This window comes from Engystomops pustulosus, chromosome 6 (genome assembly GCF_040894005.1).
Source record: "Engystomops pustulosus chromosome 6, aEngPut4.maternal, whole genome shotgun sequence".
NCBI lineage: Eukaryota > Metazoa > Chordata > Amphibia > Anura > Leptodactylidae > Engystomops > Engystomops pustulosus.
The window spans coordinates 123,082,470-123,104,865 of record NC_092416.1 but is presented as its reverse complement, the minus strand read 5'-3'; the positions used below and the strand labels follow the sequence as shown (position 1 = coordinate 123,104,865).

Genomic DNA, 22,396 nt, shown 5'->3' with positions numbered 1-22,396 from the left:
GAGCTAGGGGCCAGAATATTAGTTGGGCACAATGTAAGGGGGGAGAAGGGGGCACCAAAGGGGACTTAAGAGTGTGGTTGGGTAAGGGTGTGGCTAAAGGCGGGGCATAGGGCAAAATATCTGTCCATGTTTAGTCACTCTTTCGTCTCAGCAGGTTTGCCAGGTATTTTCCTACTTGTTGGAGGCTACTAGGGCTGTCTCTAGTTCAATGTCTTTTCATTCTTTTGAAGGAACCGGATTGTGCCAGTTTTCTACTACTACTCACCAAATTGCGTCACTCCACATAAAACTAAACACCCTCCCAGGACACAGACACAAGGGGCGCCCGCCAGCCATAATTCTAATATGCTGTGTGTCTCCTCAGCTGTTGACTATCTACAGCTCCCACCATGTCTGGACCTGAATGCCGGTAGTCGTAGCTACGAAATAGCTGGGAGACTACAGGCTCCATTAAAGACCTGGTTTGTATGAGGAGCAGCCATTATCCCAACATCTGGTACCAGGGCTTTGACACAGGCAGCTGAGTTTCTGGGGGACAGATTACGCGGTGACACAGACCGTCACTCTGGGAACGTTGTGTGCTTGTGTCTAGTTTCCGGGAGGACTGCCAGTGTTACTGCACAGAAATATGGCGTCTCAACAGGAGGAAGCGGTGCGAGAGTTTGTGTTAGTGACCGGCTCGGAAGAAGAGAGAGCGCGGTTTTTCATGGAATCTGCCGGCTGGGATCTGCAGGTAATCGGGCGATCTGCTAGATCTGGAATATAGATGCGTTATGTAGAGGAGAGAAGTGGCGGAGCCCGGGGATGAGAACGCACTGTCATGTTCCCTGACCCACAGTACACAGATCCACGGCCTCTCCTGTTCTGTCATCTGCACGACACCCATCAAGCCGCATATAAACCCCCACCTATTCCGGTCACGTTGGACCAGAAGTTCCATCAGCCTTTAACAATTTTTTTTCTTTGTTGGAATGAATGCTGGGAGTGGTGGTTTCAAACCATTGAATTATTAAAACACTGTTTCCACTAACACCACCTATCCCCTATCCAATGAATCACTGAGGGTCCCATTCATGATTAGTACTCCATGTCATTGAAGCGTACTTGTATCTCCTCTCCATTCACTTCTATGGGACTGACAGAGATAAAGGGGTTTTCCCACGAACAAAAGTTAGGCCCTATCCACTGGATATGCCCTAAGTTGCTGATCAGTGGGGGTCTCAGAGCTCACAAAAACTAGAGGTCCAATGGGGTCCCATGTACCTCCATCGGACCCCCTCTTTGCTCCGTCAGACTAATGGAGCAGATGGCTGCACATGACAGTTCTGCTCCAATAAGCTCTATGTAGCTGACGGAAATTGCCAAGCACCCCTTTCAAGGTATTCTCCAGTGGAAGCAAGTTAGCCCTTATCCACAGGATAGGGTGTGACTTGCTGATCGGTGGGGTTCTCAATGAGACCCCCACAGATCAGTAGAACGGGGGCTGTTGTAGCCCAGATGACCCGAGCACCACAATTGTCTTATCTGTCTGATGACTAAGAGCACTGATCAACTTGTTAAAGGAAATGAACCACATGGATCTAGTGGTTTTAACCCAAGCATACTTACACGCTGGTGTGTTCCTCCTGAAATAGGATATGTGCTTTATTTAGCGGCTAATACCTTATTTTTCATGAAAAGACACTTCTAGAATTATGCAACGGAGCTCCTGTATACATGACAAAAGCTCATTCTTGCTCCGTCAGCTGCTAATTATTCATGACTTCCTTCATGGCCTGCCTCCTTCCTCCCTACCTGTCAGAGAGTCGGTGACTTTCGACTGAAGCATAAAGGGTTTCTGTGACGTACAAAGGAGCCCCTGAGGCTCATTTGCATATGTTTATAGACCTTGTTTATGAAAAATGATCAGCTTAATGAAGCATAGATCCTATTTCAGGGGCACATGCCAGCCTGTAACTATGCTTGGGTTGTACCATTAAATCCGTGTCGTTGGTTTCCTTTTAGATGTCTTTATACATGTTCCAATGATGGCTCTATGCAGTGTACAGTCTGTATACACAACCTCCTTACTGACACTGCTACTTTTCCCCTCATGAATGAGAGAGACATGGCTCTGAAGGCCACTTGAGGTTGATTTCTCTTCACATTTGTAAATCGCTGCAGAATTTGGCGCTATATAAATACATTATTTTTATTATTACATAGCCAAATCTCTCTCGGCCCCCTCTGAAGGAATAGTTTATGATGTAGCTGTGCTGGGTGACAAGTGAAAGGAGGCAGGGCAATGCAGTGAACACTGCTTATTCAGAACCCCATTACTGTTATTGGACTTGCATCAGCAAAGTTGCATATAAGTTTACAAACTTTTTTTTTTTTTTTTTACATTGCAGCCATTAAAAAGAACCATTTAGGGATCAGGGCAATGCTTTTTAATAATAGTTAATAATGAAGTATTTATGTTGGAAGGAATAATTTGTATTGCAAGTGTATATACATTTACTATGACATTGACCACCAAGTACAATAGACTGTCACAGCCATAGAAGTCACATATGTGCACTATAACTCCATCTACATCGCAGGCTTAGGGACCCCTGTATTTTCAGTGGAAAACCACCTATGAGGCTGCGTTCACATGTGACTTGTGACTTGATGTGTCTAGTATAAGGTGTAATAAGGGGGCTGGGTGATGATCTAGTAATAAGGGGGCTTGGTGATGATCTAGTAATAAGGTGTAATAAGGGGGCTTGGTGATGATTTAGGCTGGTTATATTATCTTTAAGGAATGAGGGGTAAGTTTCGAGGCACGAGGGGTGTCTTTCCAAGAAAAAAATGTTTAAAAAATTATTCTGCGAACACTCCCCAAAATGATTATGTGCACTGCACACCCTACAGCAAGAACAGGCAGGGCTTGTTTTGTTATCTGTTTACTAAATCTGAATTATATTTCCTACATATATTACTTTCATTGGCACTTCTCAATAGGAAATGGAAGGGATCCAGACCTATAACTTTATTATTTTTCTGTTGACTGTGTCAGGGCTTTGTTCTTTTTATTATTTTTCAGACAAACATTTTGGTTGGTAGGTATGCAGGGCCCATAGAAAATCAGATTTCTATTAGATGATACATCTACAGATGAATACAAGGCATGACCAAGAACCAGGGCTTTGTTCTTGAGCGCCAACATTTTAATAGCAACATGTTGTACATACATTGCATTGAAAGCTAAATCATTTTATTTTGGAGGAGGAAAGCTGAAAAACCTCTAAGCCAAGGTACTTTAGTTACTGCTGTGGATTCTGGTGTGGCTTTCAATTTTTACAATACAATTTCTGTGTGCTGTCCCAGCTTTCAACATTTGTGACAAAAAGCTTAGGTTCCTACTTCAGAAAATGTCAACATAATCTTTCTCTGCTACAGTCCTTGCTGTTCTCTAATAATGATCATCACTTTTTTTTTTTTTTGCAAAATAAAGGTTTTATATTTAAGGGTGGTTATTTTGGAAAACACCTGTTCTAGAGGCATGATGTACCACTCAGGGTTGGCGCTATGGAGAGGCAAAGTGGGCAATTGCCCAGGGCCCCATAAAAGGGGAGAATCTCTTCTTTCAAATGAATCTTGAATTGTGTTTCTAGGTGCCACGGATCCAGAGATATTCAGGTTTAAAGTGAGAATATCAGGTGCCATTTTTATATATAAAAATCACTCCCGATGTCAGTTCAACAGTTAAAATCTCAGTTTTCCTGACACTTAGAAAAACAAATTTAGATTCATATAAAAGAGGACACTCTCTTCTTTCATAGGAAAAAAGAAGTGAGATTCTATGTGTCACAGAGGCAGAGATACAGCCCCCTGAAGTGTAAACCCCTTCAGATTCTTAGCCATCAGGCTGCAGGGAGCATTTGCTGCACACAGGAGCTGCTGCACCTCACAGATAATGGAAATATTCACTTTATATGTTACTACATTTTGATAAGGAATAATATCAACTAATACAGGCGGTCCCCTACTTAAGAACACTCGACTTACATACGACCCCTAGTTACAAACGGACCTCTGGATATTGGTAATTTATTGTCCTTTACTCCTAGGCTACAATAATCAGCTGTAACAGTTATCACTGGTGTCTGTAATGAAGCTTTAGTGTTAATCCTGATTCTTATGACAACCCAACATTTTTAAAAAAAGAGACCAAAAAAGTTCCGGCTGGGATTACAATGATATAATATACATTTCCGACTTACATACAAATTCAACTTAAGAACAAACCTACAGACCCTATCTTGTATGTAACCTGGGGACTGCCTGTATACATGTTTTTAACCCTCTCCTATTTAGAACTATCTAAGAACACTTTCTCTCTTATTGCCTTTTATTTCGTTTTTTTTTTTTTTTGCGAAAATTGACTGATAAGATGAACATTCGATCCTCTTCACCTAATGTCGCTATTATATAACACCGCAACCCAGAACATGTCCATAAAGTTATATGTAACACCAAAAACACACACATGTTCTGGAATAAAGTTTGTTTCACACCTCCATTATTTACACCCATGTTATGACGTTCTCACTCAAATTCTTATGAATTGCCGAGGGTTCTGCTATTGTGCAGCAAATACAATGGCGCACATCTAAAAGTGACTTTTGTTATCTCATTAGCTTGGTTTATAGGTATATAGTTATTTATTTGGGTGAGCATTGTGTAAGGGAGCAAACAATGATAGATCTGTGTGATGCTCAGTGCAATTTTCTGAAAAAATAGTCTGGTGCCCCTGTGGATTTAACGTTCCCTTTGCTGCATATTTTGGTGAATATGCACATGTGGGGTCTGTCTGATCTCCTCACATCTTACTGTTTAAGGAAAATATATTTTCTTCATATAAGTATTTGCAACATCCCCCACCGGGGCCTAGCCTTTTCTTGGGGCCTGGAGTCAGCTGGGGCCCGCAGTACCTGAGTGGCTGGCGGTTGCGGCCTAGGCACGCTAGTGTCACGGTGCTTGATATGGGGAACCGGAGGGCTGTCCTACAGCCTGGCAGGTCTCCTGCAGGGTGGTGTTGGCAAGAAATGATGAGGGAGAGGCTGCTATAGCGGTTCTCCCTGGGGCAACCCTTTGGTGTCTAGAGTATGAGTCTCTGTGTGGTGGACAGGGTGCCCGTGATGGTGATAGCCGTAGTAGCAGGGACCAGACGGAGGCAGACGTTGAACAAAAACAACTTACAGTTCTTTATTGGAACCGACAGGAACCGTAGCAACGTGCCTTAACAGGATGGTGGAATGCTGTAGATGCAGTTGGAGGGAGCCACAGGATGTAGATCATCAGCCTGGATGCAAAGGGCAGGCTGGGAGGTAGCTGTGTCCTGGAAGGATGCTTCAGCTTTATCCTGGATTGCTTCAGGTATCACCTTTAAAGGTAGGATGATACCCCTTTTCTCACTAACTAGCTATTAGCTCCATTCTTCAGGCAGGGAGCTGGCTCACCTGCTCTTGGTCTGGTGTGCTGGCTGCACTGACTCCTCTGAGTCTGTAATCTGAGAGAGTGAACTCTCTCCTCTCACTGCACTCTCTTCTGAGAGAAAACTGACTTCTAAAAGTTTCCTGAACAGGGATCTTGTTACTCCCCCTGGTCAGGTGGTGGCTGCTCCTCCAATCACATCTCAGCTCACAGAAACAGAGTGTAACACATGTGATTGGCTGACACATATGACATCACACAAAACACTTAACTCCTGCCTTACGAGGCAGGTTCTACCACTGCAGTGTTCCCCTGTATTATCTAGTGTGATGTAGTGACATGCTGTGGGGCTGATCAGACCCTACACAGACTGCAAGCTACATGGTGGGACATATTCGCAAACACAGCTCTGCCTTGCATCGGCGAGGGTGTTGCATATTCTGTAAGTATTTGTACATATTTTAGGGGAAATTTTAAATGTCTATTGCCAAATGTATCTCCTGGTTGTCAGCTTTCAAAACTCTATAGGTTTTATGGTGCCTTTACATTTTATTCTGTTTTATTGATATATTTTGAAGGTTGAAAGCAGCTATCTAGTTATTACAATGATATTACAGTGATATTATGTGGATTTGTTTATGTGAGAATATCAAAATATGACATTTGTAAACATTTTTTGCCATCAAAGTAAAATTTTAGGTATTTTTTATAAACTGTTTCAGTTTGAATCAAAATTGCATGAAGGCGCCTATGTCTATAAACTCTTTAATGCAATTTTGAAAATGGGACAAATTTCTGTTTTCAAAAAATATGTGGTTTGTTGGGTTTTTCTTTTAATTATTTTTGCTGTAATTTCCATTTTATTTTTAAACGTCAAAATTTTTAAAATTTCTCTGATCAATAACGCGACAAAATATCCAGAAATGCCGGGGGAGTCGGAGGGGGGGGGGGTTGACATCCCTTGATTGAATTCCCGGGTGAAGAAGCTTATCATCTATCTGTCGAGTTATCATCTCCTATAATCTTACCATTTATATACCTTATTTTTTCTCAATGTATTGATCAATCTTCTATTTCTCCATCTTTCATATTTATCTTCTATAATTATAATAATAATTATTTATTTATATAGCCCACACAGATTACACAGTGCTGCACAGAGCTTGCCAGATCATTCCCGGTCACAATCTAATCAACCTACCAGTAATTTTTTGGGGTGTGGGAGGAAACCGGAGGACCCAGTGGAAACCCTCGCAAGCACCGAGAGAACATACAAACTCTTTGCAGATGTTAACTATTGCTGCAAGGCTGAAGTGCTAACCACTGAGCCATCGTGCTGCCCATCAATCTCCCTATCATCTATCTATCTCTTATAAAATCCTCCCATATTACAGTTTGTTTTACCATACTAAAGGGAGCCTCTTACTGACTGTGACTGGTCATAAAATAGTTTTATTTTGGGGCTCCACTTTTAGTTTTGCCCAGGGCCCCACTTTGTCTAGAACCGGCCCTGGTACCACTTACAAATAATCCCTACAATATTTCTGAAATAAGTGATCATACGAGGGCGGTTCAATAAGTACCCGTGTTTGATGACAGAGGGCGTTCCTGGAGGAAGTTGGTATTATCATCGTGTGCTGTCATCTATCAATTGACGGCAAAACAAATCGCAGACTGATAGGTTAGTTTGGATTTGGCAGACATTGGAGTAAAACATGTTTTGTGATTTTCGCTTAGATGGAAAAAGAGCAGTATCGTTCGGTAATTTGCTTTTTGTTTTTGGAAGGGAAAAAATGAGTCAATAAAAGCAAAGTTGGATGCTGTTTATGGGAACACTTCACATCTATGACCACATTTAGATATTGGTTCAACGAATTTAAACGTGGGCGAACATCATTTTTGATGAGGAGCAACCAGGATGTGGTTACAGAGGAAATCATTCAAAAAGTCCATGACATAATACTCACTAATCGACGAACAAAGGTGCACAAAGTAGCAGAGGTCGTAGGGGTGTCGACCAGAACGGCAATTAATATTTTACATGATAAGTGGCGATGAAAGAATTGTCGGCCCGATGGGTACCGTGATTGCTCACAGTGGACAACAAGCGGATGCGGCTGTTAACTTCGAAGCAGTGTTTGGAGCAATTTAAGCAAGATCTGAAGGAGTTTTTGCGCTGAGTTGTCACTGTTGATGAAACATTCAAAACAATGAATTTCTCCCGATGAATCTGCTCCAAAGAAGGTGAAGACGGATTTTTTTTAGAAAAAGGAAGAATGATCACTGGATAATACTACAGTGAGTTATTGGATCGCTTCGACAAAAAATTGAAGGAGACACGGCCACATTTGGCAAAAAAGAAGGTGCTGTTTCAACACGATAACGCACCAGCACATTCATCCGGAGTTGTTGCCGCCAAACTGCATGAATTGTGTTATGAATTGCTGCCGCACCCCCCGTATTCATCCGATCTGGCTCCCTGAGACTTTTTCATTGCCGAGACAGAGGCGTATTTTGGAGTGCGACAAATCCTAATTTTTGGAGGGTTTAAAAAATGGCAGGGACGAGAAATGTATCTTTCTAAAACGGGACTATGTTGAAAAATAAAAAAAAAATTCAACATAGTGTCTTCATTTCTAACACGGGTACTTATTGAACTGCCCTCGTACAGTGTTCTATAATTTTGATCTCCAGCGTACATTGGCTGTAGGATTGAGTGGCGGTAAGATTTGGGAAATCCTCTGTTCTGACAAGTAGGCATACAAAGTTCTCTCATGCTTTAACAAACAAAAAGGATAAAGTGGCTGAAGGAGGGATAGTAGAGGGTGTATAAAATTTTAGACTTTTTATTTCATTTAAAAATAAGCTGTGTTGTATGTGCAATATATTGATTAACCTATTGATCAGCAAATGCCTCTCAGTGCCATAATACGGTGCAAGCACACTGTTCACATCCGAGCCGACATGGTAATATTGGAATGAAACTCGGTTGACGAAGGCAGGATAATCTCCTGCTCATGCCACCTGGCCAATCGGAGTGGTCCTGGGATTGCTGTGCTTGGCCATTCAAATTTGGAAAAATGTCATATTTTAGGTTAATCCCGCTCTCCAGCAGCACCATTTTACCACAACTCCCATTTTCCTATCTGATCTCCTCCTGTGTATTCTCTGTGTGATCACCTTGTGTCATCACACTTGTCGTCCATTTATTCCGAACTCCTGTCTGTCCCTTCTGAACCCAAATGCACTTTTCAATGCGCTGTGCTTGCGTTATCCTGCCCTGGATGCACTTTTCTGCATTTTGGAAAAGGACATGGGACCTAATCCACAATTTAACTAGGGGAACCAACCGGAATTGGACCCGTTGACAGCGTTCCTGAACAGACGTTTGATAGAGGTATCAAAGGCCCCATGTAAGCTCATACACTATATTCTTTTAGCAGCTCTTAGCAGCTAAAGTTGCAATCGGAAAGCAAACAGTATACCTTTTTCTTCTGTAACAACTAAACTGACATGGATCATGATTAATGATCAATTAAGCAGTGTGGTAACAGACACAGGATAAATCCAATAAAGTTTGGAATCCCTGGAAAGTAAAAATGTCAGAATACGCCCTGGACCCATGACCATTGCTAACTGGAGTCATAATGAAACAATTGCAGAAAAAATTGGAGAATCTGAAAAGGGAATGAGCCAGAAAGACTCCTTCCCTCCACTCCCCTTCCCAACCCCCCTCCCCATCTATCCCTCTTTTTAGACTACCCCATTGTATTGATTTGCTATCCTTGTCTACATGTGTATGTGAGTAGATACAAATATTCTATGTTGCCAAGATAATTACTTTGGGGTTAGAGGATCCCAACCTTTCTTGCATATTTCAATGGGCTGTAATAAACTTTCATGGGCTTTCTAGAATTGTGAATAATAATGACACAATGTTTGAAAATGTTCAAATAAACTTTTTGTGGAAACAAAGGGAATCTATTGGTAGTTTTGACCGTGCATACAGTGCTAACTACCAGCGGTAATTATAATAATATATACATATAATTTATATATACATAGCGCACACAGATTACGCAGAGCTTGCAAAATCGGTCTTTGTACCCAATGGGGCTCACAATCTAATCAACCTACCGGTATGTTTTTGTAGTGTAGGAGGAAACCGGAGAAAACCCACGCAAACATGGAGAGAACATACAAACTCTTTGCAGATGTTGACCTGGGTGGGATTCGAACCCAGGACCCTAGCGCTGCAAGGCTGTAATACTAACCACTGTGCTGTGGTATATCCCTCCAAGGATTGTAGCTGGATATGAAACACTGTGGTGTACTGTTGTGAGTTCTCTTCACTGAACACAGTAAAGAGCTCACAGAAGTGTACCAGAGTGTTCTGATTGCACACAAATCTCAAGGATGTAGGCGTTGTATAAATTTATATAAATTGCCATGCGTAGTGAGAAAAAAGTATGGGCAGTCATTAAATGGTTCTGTACATTTCTGGAGTAAACAGCTAAAACCTTACTTTCTCCTCCTTTCAGCTAGCTCTGGCCAATTTCTACGAGGATGGAGGAGATGATGACATAGTAACACTACCACAGCCACCTCCAGGTTCTACTTCCCGTGGTTCTGGACCCAGGTTAGTGTCCTAGTTGTGACATGCTTCATTGCATTAATGACTTCTTAACTTTCACTACTAATTTCAGTGCCATAATCATTGACTGAATAAAGTCTAGAGCAATGTTATCCTGGTAGAGCACCTTTTTTAGTTTTAGTACACAGTCTAGCTTAAGTAAAAAATCTGTAGTGGAAATGTATACCTGATAAAAAGCCAAGTCTCTCTAGAAAAGTCAGTATGCTCTGTAATTTGGGTAGGGGACCTCCAGTTGAGTCACAACATGGCTTAAATTGCACTGGACTGTGGATGAACAATTTAAGTAATTGAACCTCTACCTCATCAATATATAAATACTGTAGTTCAATATGCAACACATTGCCTCCTGGTGAAGATGGACCCCAGATCTGGAGGGAAACATACCTCAAACAGGGTCACAATGTACCACATCCTAATAGATTCAGCAGTAAATAAAATTATGATACAATATATCTATAATAACCCAAAATTCTTTCAGTCAAAGGCTGCATTTTATCCCTCTTAAAAGGAAGCTGCCACAAGATTTCACCAATATGCCTAATAACCAGTTGCCATGGCACTACACTCACCGGCCAATTAATTAGGTACAGCTGTCCAACTGCTCGTTAACACTTAATTTCTAATCAGCCAATCACATGGCGGCAACTTAGTGCATGTAGACATGGTCAAGACAATCTCCTGCAGTTCAAACCGAGCATCAGTATGGGGAAGAAAGGGGATTTGAGTGCCTTTGAACATGGCATGGTTGTTGGTGCCAGAAGGGCTGGTCTGAGTATTTCAGAAACTGCTGATCTACTGGGATTTTCACGCACAACCATCTCTAGGGTTTACAGAGAATGGTCCGAAAAAGAAAAAACATCCAGTGAGCGGCAGTTCTGTGGGCGGAAATGCCTTGTTGATGCCAGAGGTCAGAGGAGAATGGGCAGACTGGTTCGAGCTGATAAAAAGGCAACAGTGACTCAAATCGCCACCCGTTACAACGAAGGTGCCACTCCTTTCAGCTAAGAACAGGAAACTGAGGCTACAATTTGCACAAGCTCATCCAAATTGGACAGTAGAAGATTGGAAAAACGTTGCCTGGTCTGATGAGTCTTGATTTCTGCTGCGACATTCGGATGGTAGGGTCAGAATTTGGCGTCAACAACATGAAAGCATGGATCCATCCTGCCTTGTATCAACGGTTCAGGCTGGTGGTGGTCGTGTCATGGTGTGGGGAATGTTTTCTTGGCACTCTTTGGGCCCCTTGGTACCAATTGAGCATCGTTGCAACGCCACAGCCTACCTGAGTATTGTTGCTGACCATGTCCATCCCTTTATGACCACAATGTACCCAACATCTGATGGCTACTTTCAGCAGGATAATGCGCCATGTCATAAAGCTGGAATCATCTCAGACTGGTTTCTTGAACATGACAATGAGTTCACTGTACTCAAATGGCCTCCACAGTCACCAGATCTCAATCCAATAGAGCATCTTTGGGATGTGGTGGAACGGGAGATTCGCATCATGGATGTGCAGGCGACAAATCTGCGGCAACTGTGTGATGCCATCATGTCAATATGGACCAGAATCTCTGAGGAATGCTTCCAGCACCTTGTTGAATCTATGCCACGAAGAATTGAGGCAGTTCTGAAGGCAAAAGGGGGTCCAACCCGTTACTAGCATGGTGTACCTAATAAAGTGGCCGGTGAGTGTATATTAACTTGTGCCCACACTGTTTTTGGCTTAAAAAATGCATAGTTCCAATCCCCAGAAAATGAACAAAATCATACTGTGTACTTGCAGTATTTTTAACTAAAAGATGCATAGTTCCTATCCCCAGAAAATAAATTTTGTAAGCCCACCTGGCACCCTGCCTGAAGGACCAGGGTGTGCTATTCATGCAAGGCAGTGTCTCTTGCCTCGTGTCTACGTGGGAAGTTCCTCCACTCCTTCTTTTTGGTTGAGGAGTCGTCCTCTGCACAGCACTACAAAGGGAGCGGAGAAGAGCAGACATGAGGTGAGAGAAGCACTGCCTCACATGAACACATGCGCTGGGGACTCACTTTTCCTTCAGGCTGTGTGCCAGGTAGGCTTACAAAGTTCATTTTATGGGAATAGGAACTATGCATCTTTTAGCTAAAAATACTGTGGGCGTAAGTAGGCATAGTGCTATGAGAACTTGTCCCTTTAGGTACCAGCTTAAAGGACACCTGTCATCAGGTCTCTGCCACTAGTCCTGTCACCTCTACCTGTGGAGCAGCTCACAAGGATCCCATCCCAGCCTTTATCTAGTTATTTCATACATTATTCATTATAAAATCATCTATTCTTTATCATATAAATGAGGCTGGTCACATGGTCAGAGGCAGTGATGTCACCCCTGTTACCCCTCTCCTCCCCCTGCTCATGTCTGTGTGTAATGTATAGTAAAGCATGGCTAGTGTCTGTGCTGCATCTGCTGACATGCTGCATCCTCCTAATATACAGGTGAGAGACACAGACATCAGCTACACATGAATCTGACATGTTCTGCTGTAACATTGCTGCCTGGAGCTGTTGTATCTCTCCTATACACACACGTGCACACACAGGCTGCAGGGGGTGTGGCCACCAGCACCAGGAAGCACATCATTATACAGACTGTCAGTCATGCACTGGGGGTGTGGCTGTGCCTCCCACTCATGAATAGAGTGGACAGCTTGAATATGCTAATGCTTTATTGGACATTTCAAAGGTAATTTGCATACAGCTTTAGGACCTCATTGCTTAGGTTTACAGGCATGTAGAGGGACAATGAAGGGATAGAGGCAATGCTCTCTAATGGCAGTTTATGAAAATATATTTAGTTTAGGGGGGTTATTTTGCATGACGGGTTCTCTTTAATTGGGAAGGGAAGTTTAAATATTTCTGGGATCCAAAAAGGACCTCCCTAATATCCAAATAGAAGTCCCCAAATCTTCTCCTATCGATTCCTTTGCTAAGAGCAAAGATTTTATATTCTGAACTCAAGACTCAAGCCAGATTTGTGATTAAAGGGGTTTTCCGGGTTTCAACATTTGTGCGCTTTTCATATAAATTTATTTTTGTGGTTGCACTGTATAAAACTTAAAGGAAATCTACCATCAAAAACCAAGGGTCATAAATCAGGGACACTTAATCATAGATCCAGGCACCATGACAGTGGTAATCTTCTTATTTCTCATTCATGGCCTCCTTCCTTCTAAAATCAACTTTTACATTTATGCTAACAAACCAGTAAGTCTTTGTGGGGAGGTACCTTGTTTTCTTGATCTATAACATGGTGCCTGCTGATTACACGTACGTTTTCAAGGAACTATCTCAAGCAATAAGTAATTATTCATACTTGCTTTCTTAGTGATCACAGGGTGACATCCTTCAGAGACTTGGTGCATGCGCAGGAAGAGGAGGAGGAGGAAGAAGAAGGGCAAAGGTCAGATTTCTGTTGTATACTTTGTGTAAAAATGATATAAAAATGTGTATTGTGCATAATTTGGATGACACATACTCAACCTGCTACTCATACTCAACCTGGTACCAACATTTTAAGACACTTATGTGTTGTGCTTGTGCGACTCCTTAACCCCTCACCGCACTTGGAGGTTCCTGAATGTCCTGATGTGGGAGTATGAAGAGGGCTCCCGTTGGGTGTTGACTATTTAAATGCCACTGGCACATGGGGCCGCCATCTATTGCCAAGACAACCAGGAGCTTATGTTAACCCCTTAAGGATGCAGCCATTTTGTAGCTAAAGGCTCAGCCCCATTTTTTGGATTCTGACTTGCATCGCTTTATATGACATCCTGTATAATCATGTGACACTCCTAATGCTGGTTGATATGTTTTGCATTTATTTATTAAAAAAATGTAAACTTGACAAAAATGTAGAAAAATACGCGATCTTCAACATGATCTCTTTTATTTGTCACGTGGCTTACAAATAAAACAGCGCTTTTTCGGATTTCCACAGAAATGTTAGGCTTCCCAGTTGCTCCAGCATTTGGCTTCCAGGTCACTCCGGCAGCTGCCTACAGCGCTGTGAATACACTACGTTATGGGCATTAGGGATCCTGACTACCAATAAATATACAGAGGGGGTGGTTAGGAACCAGTTGAAGTCAGGGCTGGCCAAGTTACAACACCATGTGAGAATTATTAGGATAATGTGTGATAAACTACTGCACTCTGTCCCTGAGAGAGCTGTGTGCGAACACTCCTCACTTCCCTCATGTTTGTCAGTGATCTGTGTATACATTGTGTTCATCTGCCTGTAATGGGAAGTAATCTGTGAGGAAACTCTGATACTGCAAGTCCTTAGCACACCAGTAGCCCCAAAATAGGAAATGAAAGGTCTTCTGTTGAAGGACTGTCAATGATGTCACATGCACTAGAGGGTATTTACAAATTTTGTGCAGGAAATGACATTGGTATACAAGCTTCAGTGCATTGAAGAAGTGTTTGTGCCTTGCTGCATACAAAGTACATGCAGTTGCGGCATATCTGTATTTCAGTAAGATTGGTTGGAGAACAGAATAATAAATATTGTAATGGCACGTCACGGGTCATAGCCGGTAAGTCTTTGCTGCATATCGCAGCTAGCCCCGATCGCGGGTGTTAACCCGCACATTGCCGCCAAAAAGCTTGCTGGATATCGACGCTCCCCATGACATCATCGGGGAGCAGCAATCCATTGCCATGACATCCTCGGGTCTTCCGAAGACCCGAGGCTGCCTCGTTTCAATCCATTGATTACAATGTACGATTTGCACATTGTAATGAATGAGGAGGAAAATATCCATATATATATTTTATACTGTAGTATGGCAGTATATGGTAGGATCAATGGGACAACCTAGGGTTAAAGTACCCTAAGGAGCCTGAAAAATAGTAAAAGTAAAAATTAAATAAAGTTTTTAAAAAAATTATAATAAAAAAACCCCTAAAAATTCAAATTGGCCCCCTTTCCCTAGTACTGATATAAATAAACAGTAAAAATCATAAACACATTGGCTATCGCCGCGTCCGAAAATGCACGATCTATCAAAATATTATAACGTTTTTTCACTGTGTTTAACCCCGTAACAGAAAATGGCGCCCAAAGTCGAAAATGGAACTTTTTTGACATTTTGAAAACTAGAAAAAGTGATCAAAAGGTCGTACTGTCCTAAAAATGGTAGCAATTAAAACTTCTTTAAAAGTCTCAAAAAAGGATACCACCCACAGCTCCTACACCAAAGTATAGTAAAGTTATTAGCGCCAGAAGATGTCAAAATTAAAAAAAAAATTTGTACACTAGTTTTAAATTTTTGTAAATATAGGAAAACATAAAACCTATACAAATGTGTTATCCCCGTGATCGCACCGACACAAAGAATAAAGTAGACATTTCATTTTTGGCGCACAGTGAAAGCTGTGAATGCCAAGCCCACAAGAAAACGGCGCTAATGCGTTTTTTCACCAATTTCCCCACATTTGGATTTTTTTCCCCAGTACAAGGCATGGAATAATAAATAAAGTCACTATGAAGTGCAATTTGTTATGCAGAAACCAAGCCGTTACTGAGCTCTTTACGTGTAAAAAAAAAAAAAAAAAGACTTTTGATTGTGGGGAGTGAAAAATGAAAAAACAAAAAAGGGCGAGGTCCTTAAAGGGTTAAATCCTTCTGTTGTAGCTGGAAGGTGAACCTAGGTGCCAGTCAAAAGTCTTTTGGGGGTGATTTTTTTCAGGGTAATGTAGAGGGTTGACATTCCCCCACACAACTTTTTATTTATTTATTTTTTGGAAACTGATCGGAGTTGATGGTAACATGGATGAAGCAAAATACACGGCTATCCCAGGGGATTACCCTGGTGTGTAGGTTTAGCTTCTGGCAGGACAGCGAACCTAAGGCTACATTCACACACATGTATGGGGGACGTATATATGGCCGACGTATGTACGGCCGATATACGTCCCCCATACACTCCTATGGGCTCACGGCACCATACCGCTCCGTAGCCCGATGCGCTCATCCCCTGCTCCTCTCCGCAGCGCAGATGTATGCCCGCTGTACTACGGCACGGCGGGCATACATTGTGTGAATGTAGCCTAAACATACAGCCAAAGCTACAAAGGAATAGTTTGTCAAAGCATATTCTTGTATTAAAATAGCTCAATCCGCAGCTAAATCCCACGGGAATTTGTGGCTGTTTACGTTCTCCTTCCAATCTGACTGAGCCAGAGCTATTGTGCATAGAACAATGGTAAAAAATTCTAGCCTCTTAATGTGCAAAATTGATAGAACATATTCGCAGCTGCCCTTGCCATACAAGTTATTATCTCAGAGTGGCTAAATAAATATACACTCCACTACCTGCAATTTGTAAAATCTCAAAAACTTGCAAAGCATGTATCACTTTTTTTTTTTTTTTAACATATCACAAATACTGGATACTTTTGCCCTGTCACACAAAATATCAATAAAATATTATTTTATGGCTGTAACGTAGCAACATTTATATAATGTATAAATATATGAAGTGGGACGTAGCACTATAGTAGTTAGATCGGTTTATATAGGAGGCAGTATTACAGTAGTTATTCTTGTACATGGAGGCAGTATTTTTTCAATGTGCTAGAAAAGAACTACTGAATACGATTGTCCACAGAATACAATTATAATGCTGATATTATTGCAGGTTTTATGCTGGGGGTTCAGAGAGAAGTGGACAGCAAATTGTTGGTCCTCCGAGAAAGAAGAGCCCTAATGAGTTGGTGGAAGATCTTTTCAAAGGAGCCAAAGAACATGGCGCTGTTGCTGTAGACAGAACTACTAAAAGCCCTGGAGAAAGCAGCCGATCATCGGTAAGGCCAATGACGAGAGGCTGCATTTAAATAACTGAAAGAGGAGGAGACTCTGTGGGGGTTACTGATGCCGTTATAGGAATATTATAATGAAAAAGAATTAACTGCAAAAGAATCATATGTATATTTTCAGCCATTTGCAGGCGGCGGGTACAGATTGGGGGCTGCACCAGAGGAGGAATCCGCCTATGTAGCTGGTGCTCGCAAGCATCATCAGGGGCAGGATGTGAGTACTGAGTATCATGTTTCTGTATAGTTTTAGTGATGCATAGTTTGATCATTTTGAATGGGTAGTTGCATTCTCACCTCCTCCAGGTCCATGTGGTTCTCAAGCTTTGGAAGAATGGATTCAGCCTGGACGAGGGTGAACTGCGCAGCTATCAGGATCCCAACAATGCACAGTTTCTGGAAGCCATACGCAGAGGGTATGAGGATGGGGGAAAAGGGTATTATATTGAGCTCTACCTTTTAACTTATCATTTTTTTCCGGTTTTTACTTCCCGAAACCCAAAAAACATAATTTCCCATAATGAATTATAACATATGCATTGAACTCCTCAAATGCTTTTTAGCATATTGCGCCCATATAATAAATTATAGTATTGTATAGAGCCCCTGATCAATTGTAATATATCATGGAACACACCCACAAAATGTATTATAGTCACTCTATAATAGATTGTTATATATTTTTACTTCCATGATAATTTATCATATGATATGTAAAGTCCTCCACCTACTCCTCGGCAGTGGGAATACTGAATGGCGCAGGCAGTGCTATGATGTCATCCTGCTGCCTGTGCCACAACTGTGTACGCAAAGGCCATGCTGCCAAATCTGGATTCCGTTGATTACCAGAGGTGTAAGACAAATGTTAAAAGTCACAAATCTAGGTGCAAGTTCATTCCAGTCCCCTCCTGGTGTAGAAATTATTTATGAATCAGACTTACTTTTTTGACTTTGTCACCAAAAAGTCTCATGTTATGCAGACATCAACATTTCATATGCTACATTTATCAAGAAGTGTAACCACTATGATACATCTGACACACAAAATGCTCCAAAGACCGTCTAAAAAAACTGGCACAAGAACCTGCCATCGCCGATCAGCTAAATTAACCTTGGACAGTACCTTAACGTACACTGTAGAGTCATCTTAATCCTTCTAATCCTGTTGCTGTTGTGTGATAAAAACAACTATTAATCTTCATGTCATAGTTCATTTATCCAATTAATGGTGGAGAGCTTCCGATTCACTCAGGTTCTTCCCGCCTCCTCACAGCTGCTATGGCTGCCACACCCCAAAAGACTGTTCCCAGTCACTACACGCCAGTTCCAAACTTACCACCATGCGCAGTCCGCCAGTTAGTTTGGTGCCAGCGAGCGCATCTATGGCTGGCCCTACAGGTGTAACGCACATGCTTTGATTTAGAGCTAGCGCAGTGCAGCTGAAGGACACTCCACGGATGTGCACAAAGGCGTCAATCCAACAGGCGGACTACACATGTGGGGAAGTTTGAAACTAGGGAAGTAGTGACCTAGAGCTGGGGACAGTGTTTTGGGGTGTGGGTCTGAACCAGAGCTGCCGTGAGGTGGTGGGCAGGTACTGTCCGGGGTTTCGATAAAAGTTGAAAATTTTAGTTTTGGCCAGAAAATATAAATATATATATTTTCAAATTTCTCCTTGTTTTCTGTTATTAATTCCAATCATAGACATTTGAGAGATCAATTACCGGTTTTCCTATTGTTTTCAATGGATTCTATACTCCTTTCTTCATGGATATCTTTGTTCTACAGAAAGTCTCTTAGAGATCTTAGAGAATTTGAAGACTTTTTGTAGATTTTTTTTTTTTTTTGCAGCCAGATATACCTATTAGCCAATATTTCCCATTACTTCACCATATGTGTGAGTTACATTTTGATTGTATCAATTCATTTTTCCCCTTTGTAACCAAGATTCTTCGTATATTATGAAATAGGGAGATTCCAGGGGAGCTGCGTAGGCTAGCCCAGGGGGGACAAGTAAACTTGGATATGGAAGACCATCGTGATGAAGACTTTGTGAAACCCAAAGCCTCCTTCAAAGCCTTTACAGGCGAAGGACAGAAACTGGGCAGGTAGTAAATGTGCCTTCAATCATGGAAATGAATAGAGTAGAGGGACATTGCTCAATTTATTTATTATTTACATTTTTTGCTTTTTCTTTGTTGCTGCCAGCACGGCTCCCAATGTGCTCAGCACAGCATCGCCTTCCCAGCAAGCTGAAAATGAGGCCAGAGCCAGCTCATCGGTGATGGTCAATAACTCTGATCCTGTCACTAACATACAGATTCGCTTGGCAGATGGTGGAAGACTGGTCCAGAAGTTCAACCACAGTCACCGGTATGAGATATATTATCCGTATTTACAGTAGATTACGTTAGAAGTGATTGAGAAGGGCTTCCTAGGATCACATTTCATGTTTTCTTTTAAATAAGTGATGCCATATCACTCTGATCAGAAATGGCAAAAACATGTCCGTAGTGATTTAGTTTATTCATCTTTATTCAATTGGTGAAAAATGAGACCCCTGTTGTGATTGTTGATGACCTGGCAACTGGACCCCAACCAATCAGATTGTTTTTCACTATCCTGTGAAAAACATTTAAGCACAACTCTAATATTTTTTTTTTTTCCAAATCAATATCTCTTAGGATTTAGAACAGCTTTGCCTATTGTCTTGATAACCTGTGTTCAGCAATTACTTTGCTATCCTTGTCAGTGTAGCCTGGTTCTGTGGTCGCTGTGTCTCCTGCCTGTACTGATTTCTCCTTTGAGAGAATAGTGAAGTAAAAGATTTTCCCTCTTCAGTATCCATCCCTCCATCCCAATCAGTGATTCTGCAGAAATTTCTCTTTTTCTCTGCACTTCAAGTTGTGTCATGCACTTATCTGAAACCCTTTCCCCCCCTTCTCTCCAAATAGCCTGTTATATGGGGTTTATATGTTATGTACTACATGTGACTGTTTCACTGGTGATTTCTACTACTTACTACATTCTACTACATATGATGAAATCTGCCAGGCTAGTCAAACATATAGTCCTATGCCATGTTCAGTGGATTTACTTGGATTTCACTGGAATTACCGCTAAATTAATTGGTGTGGAAACACAAGGCATCGTGGGAGCTGTGGGCAGCCTAAATTTGACTCTGTCAGTGCAGATGCAGGAAGAAGTTTGTTTCCACCCACGTCACTGCTCCTTTGAGAGTTTTGACATTTAGCCTCCGAACAATAAAATGCCATGAAAAAGCAAGGAACACAATATGGGCTTCATTCTGTTTGTTTTAAAAGGGGTAATCACTTGTGATAATTTGGTAAAAATCATTATAACATTGGAGTTACACTTTAATATTGTTACATATCCTTAAAGCTTACAGAAAAGGTGACATTTTGCTTTTGGCATCCAGGAATCTAAAGGTCTTGAAGGGGTTAAAAGGTATTTATACTGCTGACTTGCATGTGTGTTCTTTGCAGGATTCAAGACATTCGTATGTTTATTGCGAATGCCCGACCAGCTATGGCCGCCACTAGCTTCGTACTGATGACGACTTTCCCAAACAAAGAGTTGACGGATGAAAACCTGACACTGAAGGAGGCAAACCTTTTAAATGCCGTAATTGTGCAGCGATTAATATGACCTCATGTTCCCCTCTCCTCATCCTGGAATTCTGTTCCACTCTTCCCTGCTGTTCTAACCTCTGCTGGTGACATGGAGCCATTCTGTCTTGTAGTTCTGGATTCCCCAATGCATTGGGTGAACTCCTAAAATCCTCTCTAGACATACATTTTGCAGGGTTTGTTATAAGCATTGGACTAAAAGTGAAATAAATAGGAAATAAAACAAAAAACTTCCCTGCTGTCTTAATTTACATGTCAGAGCGGAGTGTGACCAAGTATTTCAAATGTACGAGGTAAGGAAAATCAGATGGAAAAAGAAATCTTATGAGAATTGCAAAAATCCATATTTTAGCAGTGATTTAGAAAGGATGGTGTGAATAAGTGGAATCCTAACCTTCTTTTAGTATTCATCACATTAGTGTACAGAGTAGCTCTGTGCCCACTTCTGTCCTTACCAAGCACAGTGTCAGTGGCTGTGATTGGTATGATATGATACATAGCTGAAAACGGGCCTTGTAGCAGTGTAGAAGAGGCAATTTCTAAAAAAAAATAATTGTGTAGATCCTCAAACATTTCCCCTTTCCTTTTTATTAAAAAAAAATAATGATCCAGGAAGACCTCTTAAAAGGGAACCTGTAACCACAAATGCATGGTAGTGAAAGGTTTCCATAAAGACCTATTAACTGACACCCTTCAGATAAAAAACAGGAGCACTATGACTTTGGTAATCTTATATTTTTTTTATCCATGACCTTCCTTCTAAAATAAACTTTTAAAAATATGCTAATTAGCCTGAGGGGTCCTGGGGTGTTTCTAGAGCCACTCAGTGATGTCTTTTCCCTGGTTGTTAAAATAAGCAGAACATGTCTCCGTCCTCCCTCTGCCAGTGTAATCTAGCAGCAGCAGGAAGTGCAGGTTAATGAGAGACCTTTTCTGCTCATTGTAACAACAAGTGAAAATACATCACTGAGGGGCTCTGGAAACTACCCCCCACAGCCCCTCTGGCCCATTAGCATAATTCTAAAAGTTTATTTTAGAGGAAAGGAAAACCATGGATCACAAATGTGTCAAGGTTACCACAGTCACGGTACCTGGATCTATGAGTAAGTGTCCCTGATTTATCATGATCAATTTTGATGGTAGATTTTCTTTAACTTTATATATATATATATATATATATATATATATTTATTTATTTTATTTTTTTTTTGTAAACTTCTTTGCAATCCCGGCAGTTGCAGAAGGGTGTAAGCTGTAACCCCCACATTGTGGGTTAGACAGTCCCAGAAGCTGGACATATACGTACAGTACTGTAATTTGTGGCAAGTCATTCCCTGCAGCGCAGTATTATTATTACGTCCATTTGTTGCAAGGGGTTAGAGTGCTGAAAAGTTATCTACCACCAGGATGAAGGACTGTATGCAAATGGCCCTGAGGGGCTCCAAGCTCCATAGGTGTTCATGGAACCTAGAGCCCCTCAGGCTCATTTGCATACAATCATTAATCTTAGTGGTAGGTATTCTTTAACATATCCCTGTGATTTTGAGATTTTTGTTTTCTCATGAGACATTGTAGTTTGTTGGTGGTATAATTTCGCTGATCAGTTAGTATTTTGAGGGGTAAAAATTCAATAATTTAGGGAAAATATGAGAAAAAAATTTTCAAAGTTCCAAATGTTCTGCTTTTGGATTTTTTTAATTTTGTAGAAACTTTTTGCTATTTGTCTTTCCTATTTACATAATTTGTTTTGTTTTTCCTTTTTTATGGATATTAGAAGGT

The 22,396-nt window shown here is 41.3% G+C and overlaps 1 protein-coding gene across 2 annotated transcripts; it reads left to right on the top strand.

Annotated features, from left to right (window-relative positions):
- The first annotated feature begins 387 nt into the window (after positions 1–387).
- Positions 388–20,847, top strand: NSFL1C (NSFL1 cofactor). Of its 2 annotated transcripts, none has more exons than XM_072110828.1 (9): positions 388–733; positions 10,002–10,099; positions 13,474–13,548; positions 16,793–16,958; positions 17,092–17,184; positions 17,274–17,383; positions 18,938–19,075; positions 19,176–19,340; positions 20,474–20,847. In XM_072110828.1, exons 1-9 carry the CDS (start codon positions 629–631, stop codon positions 20,634–20,636), a joined length of 1,113 nt encoding a protein of 370 aa, XP_071966929.1. In that variant the 5' UTR covers positions 388–628; the 3' UTR covers positions 20,637–20,847. The 2 variants fall into 2 exon arrangements, with proteins under 2 accessions (XP_071966929.1, XP_071966930.1); XM_072110829.1 differs by lacking the exon at positions 388–733 and adding an exon at positions 5,294–5,418.
- The last annotated feature ends 1,549 nt before the right edge of the window (positions 20,848–22,396 follow it).